The sequence below is a fragment of the Piliocolobus tephrosceles genome, chromosome 20, assembly GCF_002776525.5.
Source record: "Piliocolobus tephrosceles isolate RC106 chromosome 20, ASM277652v3, whole genome shotgun sequence".
NCBI classification, from domain to species: Eukaryota; Metazoa; Chordata; class Mammalia; order Primates; family Cercopithecidae; genus Piliocolobus; species Piliocolobus tephrosceles.
In genome coordinates, this window is record NC_045453.1 from 36,728,959 (window position 1) to 36,740,490 (window position 11,532).

Sequence of the window (11,532 nt, forward strand, 5' to 3'; positions counted from 1 at the left end):
ATAAAATAAAATAAAATAAAAATAAAAATAAAAATAAAATAAAATAAATACAATACAATACAATACACAATAGCTGGGCGCAGAGGCTCGCACCTGTGATCCCAGCACTTTCGGAGGCCGAGGCAGGTGGATCACCTGGGATCAGGAGATCGAGACCAGCCTGGCCAACATGGTGAAACCCTATCTGTACTAAAAACAAAATTAGCAGGGCATGGTGGTGGGTGCCTGTAATCCCAGCTACTTGGGATGCTGAGGCAGAAGAATCTCTTGAACCTGGAGGTGAAGGTTGTAGTGAGTTGAGATTGCACCACTGCACTCCAGCCTGCGTGACAGAGCAAGACTTTGTCTCAAAAAATAAAAAGAAAAGAAAGTGCATCCTCTGGGCCTTGGGCTGGGAGTGGGCACGAGAGAGCTGTGCTGGGATGTGCTGCCAGGGCACACTTGGTGGGTCATACACACTTGTCAACTGGGGGCCGGAGAGTGGTAGCACTCAGCTCACACGGGCCTCCTGCAGGGAGTGGTGTGGAGGGCCTGTGAGTAAGTGCTCTGGAAGGCCCATCATTGGGACCTGGTGTCGCCAGTGGGAGCGGGCAGAGCCTGCACCTTCTCTGGCGTCAGTCATCCCAGATGCCACTCAGGGCTTGGCTGGGTTTGCCAGCTCTCCAGGTTGGCACTGGTAACGCCAGGATGGCCCTGGGAGCCCGTCTCCATTCAGCCTTGAGTTCCTGGCTTTGCTGAGGGAGGAGCTGTGGGGAAGGTGGCCGTGGGTTCGCATTTTGGGCTTGGTTATGTCGGAGGCTGCCGTGTTTTGTGTTTACGGTGGCAGCTGGATGAGGGCCGGTGACTTTAGGTGTTGACTGTCATGGTGGGCCCAACAGTATCCCTGCAGCCACAGCATCCTGCCTGCTGCCCTTTGCCTGTCCTGCGGACGCCGAGGCCCTGGAGCTTTGCTTTGGTGGGATGTACCCATGTGGGTGGACACTGGAGGGAGCTGGAGAGGATAGAAGCGGGGCCTTCACTAGGGACCGGGACAGACCCTTGCACTGTGAAAAGAGGCCTGGGAATGGAACTGTCTGATGCTCTGAAGGCACACGGGCCCCCTCTGTCTGGAGCAGGGGCACCTTGCGGGCTGCATGGCCACTCTGAAGCTCGTTCCCCACAGCTGTGGTTGAGCTTGCATTTTTCTCCCCTCAGCACAGTCTCGTTTGGGAAGAGGAAAGGGAACCTTGCACGCATGGGCTGGTCAGGGCACTGAGAGGCCTTTCTGCTCTGGCATTGCCTGCCAGGCGTGCACCTCAGGGGGCCCGTCCGCTTTCTAGCAGGCAAATGGGGCATCTTCTCTGTAGTCAGAGGGGCTGTGAGAAGACAGGAAAGCAGGCTTAGGAGGTGTCAGGTGAGGGGGTGGAGTTGGATTGTGAGATGAGAAAGCAGCATCATCGCGGGGCTGGGGGGCCGAAACTCGGCAGGGTCACTGAGAGCTCAGTGAACAACACACAGGCTGCTCCTCGCTGCAGGGGCCTCTGGGGGCTGAGGGGCTCTGCGCCTGCCTCCGCTCCGTAGACACCTGGCGAGTGTCCACCCCTTGCCCCGGCTCCTTTCCTCAGTTTTCCTCGGGCATGCTCCCAGTGCTTTGTTTGCTTGGCTGTGGGTGGTGACCTGTCCATGCTGTCTGGTTGATTTAACTGGTATGTCTTCTTCCAGCTACAAGAAGACTCAGGAAACTCTCTCGCAGGCCGGACAGAAGACCTCAGCTGCCCTGTCCACAGTGGGCTCTGCCATCAGCAGGAAGCTTGGAGACATGAGGTGAGACCCAGCCCTGACCCTGCTGCCCTGAGACCTGGCCAGGAGTGAGGTGAGGTGTTGGAGGCACTACAGGAAGCCTGCCTGGAGATCAGGTCTCAGACACTAGCTCGGGGATGTGGCCATCATGGCCCTGACTAGTCTGTGTGGGACCCTTGCCTGGGAGGTTCGTCCATCCCTGTCCACTGCTTTTCTGTCATTTCTGTGTTCTTCGAGGTGGGTTGGCTGCCAGTGCTTTTGGGTAACTTGTGGTGCTCAGGGTTGGTGAGGGACGAGTCTGCACCTCGAGGCTTCACTGAGAGGCAGCGACTCCAGCCTGGGGGTCAGAGTCAGGTCAGGGTGGGACGGCAGTCCTCCACCATCTCCAGGACAGGTGCTCGGCATGGTACTTCCTGAAGGTGTTTCCCAGGTCTCAGAGAGTGCGGTCACACTCCAGGAGGTTCTGAGTGAGCCTTCTCTCCCAGAGGCTGGTGAAAGCCTCCCGGCCATCAGCGTTCCCTAGCAAGCAGGGGCCAAGGAGTGAGCAGGGGGCCGGCGCTTTGTGGCTGGCACATTTCCTCTTCCTTCCCTGCTCTCGGCTCCCTGACCACAGCACGGTGATGAGGGGATTGAGCCAGAAGCCTGGATATGATGCTTGGCCGGACGACCTCCTGGCTGGGCACCCCAGCTGGGCCTCGGGTGGGCCTTCTTTCACACAGGTTGTAGGAGTGGATGATGTAGGTTATCACCATCACCAGCATCCTGGCCCCAACTTCTGCGTGCTGCTGCCCACCCTGCCCTGACTCCTCTCCCATTCTCAGAACTGGTCTTCTGGCTTTGGGATCTCAGGGAGTGCCTCGCTGTAGTTCTGACCCAATTCTGGCAAAGATGGGTGCAGGGTTCCTAGAGGACCGGTGAGTGGAGCACAGTGCTGACCCCACCCAGCTGTCCCCTCTTCCCCTCTCATGGCCCCTGCAGGATTGAGATACGTACATCTCCTGCTGGGCCGGCTCCCTGCCTGCCTGCTTGCCTGCCTTAGGTTAGGTATGTCCTGCCTCCCAGCCTGTGGTTGCCAGCGCTCTCCCCCGACCACTGAGCCACAGGCCAGGACACAGATGGCCACACACCCCGGGACCCAGCCTGCCAAGCAGAGGGGATGGCACTGCCCAGGAGCTGTGCCCACTTGTGTTTTTGTTTGTTTGAGATAATCTGCTATCCCATCGCTGCAACTTCTATTTCCAGAAGTTTTAAACCTCTGGAGAAGCTGCAGTCATCAGTACACAACGTGTGTGTTTCCTCTGTGCACCCTTGCACGCCCAGGGCTCCACACTCCCCAGCAGCTGGGACTTGGGGGGTCCTTGTGGGGCACCCTCCAAATGCAGGTCTTCCCCACTACTGCTGCGCTTTGGACCCAGGAAGGACACCCTGAGCTCCAGCTGCGCTCAGCCTTGCAGGGCTGTTTTCTTCCCGAAAATGCCGGTCTCACCACAGAGCATCTTCAGGAAGCAACGGCTGTCTGTTGTGCCTAAATTATGCCAGCCATCAGGGGGCATTTGCCCACTCATAGTGTCCACATTCCCTTTTGAGTTTGTTCAGAGCATCGTGGTGGAAATCCAAGGGTCAGGCGGAGCCCTCGGCACTGATTGGCATAGCCGTGCACAAGCCAGTCCTGGGGTTTCGATCTGGGCATTTGTTTGTGTGGCCTGTTTTTCTCTGGAAGCACAGGGACGCGGTCCCAGTTCTCTGTCTGCTCCTCTGATGGGGAGAAAGGCTCTCGCGCTTTGCTCAGTCCTGGGGTTGGCAGCTGTCTCCTGTGCCGTGTAGCCTCAGGGCATGGCTGGCAGTGAGCAGAGTTCCTGTTGCAGTGACTCTGGCACAGCTGTCAGTGTGCCTGGCCACACTGTGCCACGTGTTTGCACATGTGCCCTGGTACGTGGGGCCAGCTGGGTGAGCGGGGCCTCAGGCTGACCTGGGATGAGCCAGCTTGCTCCAGTTGGCCGGCCGTGTTCACAGTGCCTGTGGAGAGGTCCTGTTTGCTGCTGCGTCTTGCCCTGCTTGCTCCTCCATTTATGTTTGTAGTGGTGGTGTGACTTCTGGCGTCTGGAGCCCCTGGTGTATCCCCATCGTCTCCCCAGGCAGTCACAGGTGGTTTCTGAGGTCTGGGCCCATCCACCTCTTGACTTAGAGACTGAGGTTGGGAGCTCACTGCTTCCTGAAAGTGAAAATTGGGTTCCGGGAGATTTATATCATGAGTTTAGGGCCGATGAACCCCAGCGGACCCCAGCTTACTCTTGGGTGGAAGCCCCTTGGGACAGCTGCCCAACACCCATGTCTATGATGGGCCTGTCTCAGAGCAGCCCCGGACTGTGAGGCCTTTGGTGTGCCCTGGGGCATAGGTGATGGGGATGGGGGAAAGGGAGGTGGATTCAGGTCAGAGGGGGCATTTACACCAGGGTCAGGTCACCATCCGACTCTGTGGTCTCAGGACCGTGGGCGAGCTGAACGTTTATCAGTTCTTCAGTGGCTGCCTCCGTGTCATAGTGGGCCTGGCTGCAGCGAGTGGCGGCAGCTGCCCTTGGACACACAGGTTTCCAGGTTGGTGTCCGCGTGCATGGACAGAGCTCAGAGCAGAAGTGCTCGGCGCCAAGGGTGTCCCACATGCTCCCACCGTGTGTGTGCTTCCTCAGCTGACGCGCTTTGGGGAACAGGGGCCGCTCTCATTCTGTGGAGCTGGCCAAACCCAGCTGTCACGCTGTGGTACATTCCATGCCTTTGTGCTACTTGGATGGGGCCAGTTGCGCTCCAGGTGCTGTGGCTTCTTCAAACAGTGTGCCTTGGGGCATAAGGCGTGGACAGGGCTTGGACCCAGGGGCCTCCTATGCACAGCCGTGAGGCTAAGCAGTTGCTAGTCGTGAGCTTGCGAGAGCCTCCTGTTGAGTCAGGGCTTGAGGAGACTGGAGACAGGGCTGCTCTCCCTGGTGGTGTGCGGATGGAGGAGCCGTCCTGGGGGGTCTTCCCCTGCTGGGCCTGGCTGAGCATGAGCAGGGGGCCTGGGGCTCCCTGAGGAGGGCTGTGAGTGGGTGCTGGCCTGCCTTGCTTACACTTTGTTTCCTCTTCTCTCCTGCTGCCACTTTCCAGGGCTCATCCATTTTCACACTCCTTTAGGTAAGGCTGAGCCTGGACACACCTGTGGAAGACTGTGCTCTGAATTGGGTGGACCCTGGCAGGGCCCGTGGGCAGAGGGCTGGCAGAGGGCTGGTGAAGGGGGTCACCCCTCCAGGACAGCGGTCCCAGCCAGGCAGTGGCTGCATCTCGGGGAATAAAGCGGCAGCATGGGATTGGCGCAGAGGCCCCCCCAGAACCCCCCGGCCCTTCTGTGTCCCCTTCTCGTGCTTCCCATTCCCACCCAGGCTCACGGGTTGCCTGCTCCCGGGTCAGCGAATAACTGGCCTGGCATCCACGCCTGAGTTTACTCCGGAGAAGGAGCCTTTTCATGGGGGAGGGCTGTGCCGACTCTCACCACCTTCCTGTTCAACATCTGTCCTGTTTCCTTGTTTTCCTTCAGATGGAGTTTTGTCTTACTACCTGAGAGCCCGTAGGTGTGCCTCCCACAGGGCCCTCGCGTGGACCAGAGCAGGCACCTCTAGGCCAGCCAGGGGCGCCGCCCGCACGTGCCCTTCTGGCTGGAACCGGGAGGTCTAGAGCCAGGCCCAGAGCAATCTGTGATTTCATGTGTTTTTACCTGACCTGGTTGTCTCTCTTTTGCCAAAAGGTCCTTAAACTTGCCGAAGTCAAGTAAGGACATCTGAAGGCTGCTGGTCCCAAATACTTTTCAAAAGCCCAGGCCTGGTTTCCTCACACTTGCTATGGCAATGCCTTCCTCCCCCAGTGCTATGTGCTGGGCAACTTGGGGTGCCCCCCGTGAGGCCAAGGGAGGACCCTGGGGTCGAGTTTCCTTCGGGGCATTGTGTGGAGGGGCAGGCAGCTCGATCCAACCGCTGGGAGTGGGGCAATCCCAGCTCTGCCCCTCCCTGCCCAGTTGGGGTTGTGTGTGGATCTCAGTGTTAACTCTTGCTTCCTTCTCTGCTTCTGCCATGCTTCCAAGCAGCAGCTACTCCATCCGCCACTCAATAAGTATGCCGGCCATGAGGTAACGTATGCTCGCTGCAGCTCCAGAGCCGGGTGTCTCTGGTGGGGGTTGGGGCAGCTCCTGCCGGTCACACCTTGCCCTTCCCATATCCCTGGATTAATTAAGGACGCCATTCCCTTGGCAATCTCCTGATGGCTAAGGGCTGGTAAAGACCCCCTCTAGGCTGACGAGGAAGCTGGTAGGGGTCAGGCTCTTGACCTGCAGCCTCCAGAGGAGATCCTTGTGTCAAACTCGCCGTGTCCTTTCCAGGTTGTCCCTGGCTGCCTGCAGCGTCAAGCTGGGGTGGGGTTGGAGAGGCTGGCACACAGATCCTGGCACTTGCCCTGGTGGGCTGTCACTTGGGACACTTTACGGGTCTCAGCCTTCATGGAAACACCCAGAGCTGTGGTCCCTATTCTGTGCCTTCAGGCACTGCCCTGATTCTCAGGAGAGTCCTGTTCTCCTTGTGGGGACTCTGGCTGGGTATCACAGATGTGCTGGTCTCTAGAGGCCCCCGGCCTGCGAGGGGTATCTGGTTCTGGGGGAGGGACTGAGTGGGATGGAGCTGGCCTGCTTTCTCCTCCTCTGTCTCCTTATCACTCTGCTGTCCCAGAAGTGTCCTTGGTCTTCCCTTGGCTTCTCTGAGAGATGTGCGTGAAGAACTCCAGACGTTTCATAACCTCAGTCCAGGAGCACAGGGTGTCCCTGTAGGGTACAGCAGAGAGGGGCCGACATCCCCCCGGCTGGGTACAGCAGAGAGGGGCCGACATCCCCCCGGCTGCACGGTCAAGGGGTTTCCAGTTGCCTTGTGTGATGTCCGTACCTGTCCCTGTGACTGTTGGGCATGGCCGACCTCACTTCTGACCTGGGGGGTCTCTGGAATGACCTGGCTGTCTCACATTTTTGCCATGAGATTCTGGGATTTTGTTAGGGTCCTTTGGAGGCTGGCCCTTGCCCTGAGGCCCTTCTGAGTTTCAAGAGGGCAGCACAACCCTTTTTTCTTGACACCAACACTCTTCCCTCTCTCTTGAAAGGAACTCTGCAACCTTCAAGTCATTTGAGGACCGAGTTGGGACCATAAAGGTAATTGTACCTGGACTGTTACTAGTCATCATAGACTCACATGCAGTTGTAGGAAGTAATGCAGAGAGGTTCCTTGTGCCTTTTACACAGTTCTCTCCCGTGACAACATCTCGGAAAATCCTGTAGTGCAGCCTCCCCACCAGGACGTTGGCACTGACTCAGGACACAGAACGTCTCCACACTGCCCTTCCCGGTCCCCACTGCCCTTCCTGGTACCTTCTTGGCCGCGCCGACCTTCCTCCCGCCCTACCCCCGGCAACCCCTAGTCCACTCTCCCTTTGTATCATCGTGTCATTTCAAGAATGTCACGTAAATGGAACGATACAGTGTGCAGCTGTTTGGCATTCACTGTCTTCATTTGGTATCGTCCTGTGGAGACCTGTTCAGCTGGTGCCCGTCCGTGATCTGCTCCCTATTGCTGCTGAGCAGGGTTCATGTCACATAAGCTTTTGTAGAGCACTGAGCATGGGCCTGGGGTCTGCCTTGTGCTGTGTGCTCTGTCTCAGGTTTTTCTGTCATCTTTTCTCTCCCGTAGTCTAAGGTTGTGGGTGACCGAGAGAACGGCAGTGACAACCTCCCTTCCTCAGCGGGGAGTGGTGACAAGCCCCTGTCGGATCCCGCACCCTTCTAAGCCTGTGGTCGCTTCACCCGCTGCAGAGCACACGCAGCACACCCTCAGCATCCCGCCGCAGCTCTGTTCAGCGGAGCAGCCAACCAGGCGGATGAGCAGAGCCGGCTTTGAGGACAGTCCTGCCCATCCGCATGGAGATGTGGCTGCCGCGTTCGCATGAATTTAGAGAACACAGTCTTGTACACAGATGTTTGACACTCAAGTTTGTAGATGAAACAGATCACTGTGCTGTCCTTCCCGGGGTGCAGGAAGTGGACAGGGTGGAGGATTTGAAAGAGTATTGAGCCAAAGCCCAGGCTCCCTTTGGGAATCATGTTAGCCCATCAGAATGTGGAAGGATTGAAGAGTTCTAAGCATCAAATAAGTGGCATTTTCTGACTTCCTCCTCCCCCTTCCCTGACTCACAGAAGGAACGCAATCACCCAGCAAGTCCTACCTGTTACACAATCTTTTATCTCAAAATGCCGAACAAGAAAACTGTCCGTTTTCTGAGACCCCCAGAAAGGAAACCGATCATCAGCAGCTGCCTAATTGTCACGCTAATCTAGCTTTAACGGAAGCAAATTCATTCTTTTTTAAATGCAGTGGACTTTTCAAAAAGTTTAAATTAGGCAAAGCAGCTTTAGCCTCATAGAGAATAGTATTTCTTTGGACTCAAGCTGAAATACAAGCCTTACATTGCCTTATGCTTTATTTCTTTATAATTTTTATATGTATATAGATGAGAGTTCCTTAATGGTTGTGAGCACTGTGTGGAATTTTACACCTGGCCTGCGTGGCAGCCTGTTCCAGTTGGGGTGTTTGATTTCATGCACACTCCATCCCAGTGTACAAAACCTGCTTCTCTTCTCAACCGTGGCAGCTCCCACTGGCTCCCCTGCTCTGCCCCAAAGGGCTCTTGAGCCTCTGGGAATGGGGGGGGGGCAAGAGAAGGAAAAGCCTGTCTTTAGCACCCTTTAAGAGAGCTGTGCCCCCCTTCTCAGTGCTGCCTTTGCATGGGCCTGGCCCGGCTGGCACTCGTCAGTGACTCCAACCCGCCTGCGTGCTGCATTTGGGACGAAATGACCCCACAGGTCAGGTGGAGGGTGGGGCATGGGCATCGGCCAGGATTGCTGTTGCCTTTTTCTCAGGAGCTACAAAGATCTCTTCCTGTTATTAAGCGATCACACCCCAGCAGCCTCTCTCTCACACCAGGGCCCTGCATGTCAGATGGCGTGGTCTGCAGGGGTAGCTCTGTGCCTTAGTGGCTCTTGGCAGGACACTGAGGGCCTGCCTGTGGTGTGCCTGGCTCTACCACTCCCGGGAGGGGAAGGGCTGCTCAGCTCAAAGTGTCCTGTTCGGTAGAGCAAGTGTCCTCTGACAACTCTGTCCCCAGACAGTTCAGACACCCCCGGGGATGGCACTCCACACACGACAAAGATGCAGGGGCCAGGGAACCCCAGTGCTTGGTGCCCTTTGTCCAGGGTTAAAATTGGCCTGTGGGGTGTGGTGTGAAGGCAGGTTGCGTGGGTGTTAACTGATGTATCTTTTCCTTAAAGTTATGATAATAGTGGGTAATTTGTCAATAAAGCATTCCTTTGGGGGAAAGTCTCCCGTGGCTTGTGTGATGTGTCGTTCAGGACAGGACTGTGATGAGTGGTAAATGAACCGACACGCGGTACCTTCCCTCATGAGTCTGCAGTTTTGGGAGAGGCAGGCAGGGGACAGTCCCAAAGACAACGGGCAGGTCCTCAATGCTGGGACGACAAGCGGAGCCAGCTGTGAGGGGAGAATGGTGTATGGCCCACCTGTGAAGTCAGACCCAGAGTCTTGGGAAGAGGAATTGAAACTGAGCCCTGGGAGGGTGAGGAGGAGCTCACCAGGCTCCAGGTTGGGCCAGGAGCTCCAGAGGCTTCGCCAGCTGCCCCTGCAAGCACTGAGCTGCTGCTGGTCACACCTGTAGTCCCAGTCATTCTGGAGGGTGAGGCAGATCACCTGAGCCCAGGAGTTCAAGACCAGCCTGGGCAACATATTGGGATTCCATCTCAACTAAGTAGGCCGGGTGTGGTGGCTCATGTCTATAAGCTCAGGACTTTGGGAGGCCAAGATGGGAGGATCACTTGAGCCTGGGAGTTTGATACCAGCTTGAGCAACGTAGCCAGGCTCTGACTCTACAAAAAAGTGAAATAATTAGTCCCAGCTACTCAGGAAGCTGACTGTTGAGTCCAGAAGGTTGAGATTGCAGTGAGCCATGATCACGCCACTACACTCCAGTCTGGGTGAGAGATTGAGACCGTCTCAAAAAAATAGTAATAGTTGTAGGCCAGGTGCCGTGGCTCACGCCTGTAATCCCAGCACTTTGAGAGACTGAGGTGGATGGATCACAAGATCAGGAATTTGAGACCAGCCTGGCCAAGATGGTGAAACCCCGTCTCTACTAAAAATACAAAAATTAGCCAGCGGTGGCGGGCGCCTGTAATCCCAGCTGCTCGGGAGGCTGAGGCAGGAGAATCGCTTGAGCCTGGGAGGCAGAGGTTGCAGCAAGCCGAGATCGTGTCATTGCACTCCAGCCTGGGTGACGAGAGCGAGACTCCGTCTCAAAAAAAAAAAAAGTTGTAGTATAGAGTTCTGTGCATTCGAAAAGCCACGTGCTGGCCATCTTGCCTCTGGTGAAGAGCTAGGCTGCATCAAACACAAGTGCCAGGAACCCACTGGGAGGAGGTGGGTGGAAGTGGGCAGGGCCCCACTACCTGGGCCAGCACGTGATGGCTGTCAGGGGTTCGTGTTACTCCATGCTCAACGGCCTTCAAAGGCTCGACCTCATTCTGGGGACGAGGGACCACTTGGAATAATAGTGAGTACCTGAAGCCTCTCACGTGCTGAATGAACAGGGCAAGTTTGGACTCTCTGGCTTAGGTCGGAAGACAGCCAAGACGGCACCGATGACATGAAGCAGGGTCCTCCCTCGGGGCGGGCTCCCACAGCAGCTGCTGCAGGAAGGATCCACCTGCCGCTGTGCGGAACGTTTGCTTCTGCGGGTTAGACAAGTGCACCTGTGGCTCCGGGATGTCCCATGGTGGTGCCACGGCTGCTTTGTTGTTAGGGTTTATTTTATTTTATTTTTTTTAACGGAGTTTCGCTCTGTCGCCCAGGCTGGAGTGCAGTGGCGCGATCTCGGCTCACTGCAAGCTCCGCCTCCCGGGTTCACGCCATTCTGCCTCAGCCTCCCGAGTAGCTGGGACTACAGGCGCCGCCACCGCGCCCGGCTAGTTTTTTGTATTTTTGGTAGAGATGGGGTTTCACTGTGTTCGCCAGGATGGTCTTGATCTCCTGACCTCGTGATCCGCCCGCCTCGGCCTCCCAAAGTGCTGGGATTACAGGCGTGAGCCACCGCGCCTGGTCTTGTTAGGGTTTTAAGGTAATTTACAGGATTCTAAAGTCAAAACTGGATACAAAGCCATGCTCAGAAACAGGCTCTGCTCCCCACCCACCCTCTGTCATGACTTACTGCTCATCCTCCCAGTGTGTTTCACGCAAAAGCAAGCACCTATGAAGATGCTCTCATTCCCTTCCTTTCCTCGGTCAAACCATGGCATACAGTGTTCTGCACTTTGCCCCTCCTTCCCACTAACATGCTCCAGAGTGCTCACTGCATCATCTGTACAGACCCTTGAGGGGCGGCCGGGCACAGTGGCTCACACCTGCAGTCCCAGCACTTTGAGAGGCCAAGGCAGGCGGATCACCTGAGGTCAGGAGTTTGAGACCAGCCTGGCCAACATGGTGAAACCCGTCTCTACTAAAAATACAAAAATTAGCCAGGCGTAGTGGCACGTGCCTGTAATCCTAGCTGCTCAGGAGGCTGAGGCAGGAGAATCACTTGAACATGGGAGGCAGAGGTGGCAGTGAGCCGAGATCATGCCATTGCACTCTA

General features: G+C 56.4%; 1 protein-coding gene across 3 annotated transcripts in view; it reads left to right on the forward strand.

Moving 5' to 3' along the window:
• Positions 1-9,212, forward strand: part of TPD52L2 (TPD52 like 2) — a 26,519-nt gene extending 17,307 nt beyond the window's left edge. For 2 of the 3 annotated variants that reach the window (XM_026447247.1, XM_026447245.1), the window contains 3 exons: positions 1,702-1,803; positions 6,943-6,991; positions 7,527-9,212. In XM_026447247.1, the coding sequence (XP_026303032.1) occupies positions 1,702-1,803; positions 6,943-6,991; positions 7,527-7,622 (247 nt within the window). In that variant the 3' untranslated portion in view covers positions 7,623-9,212. The other variant, XM_026447246.1, reaches the window with a different exon arrangement.
• Positions 9,213-11,532: the final 2,320 nt, after the last annotated feature.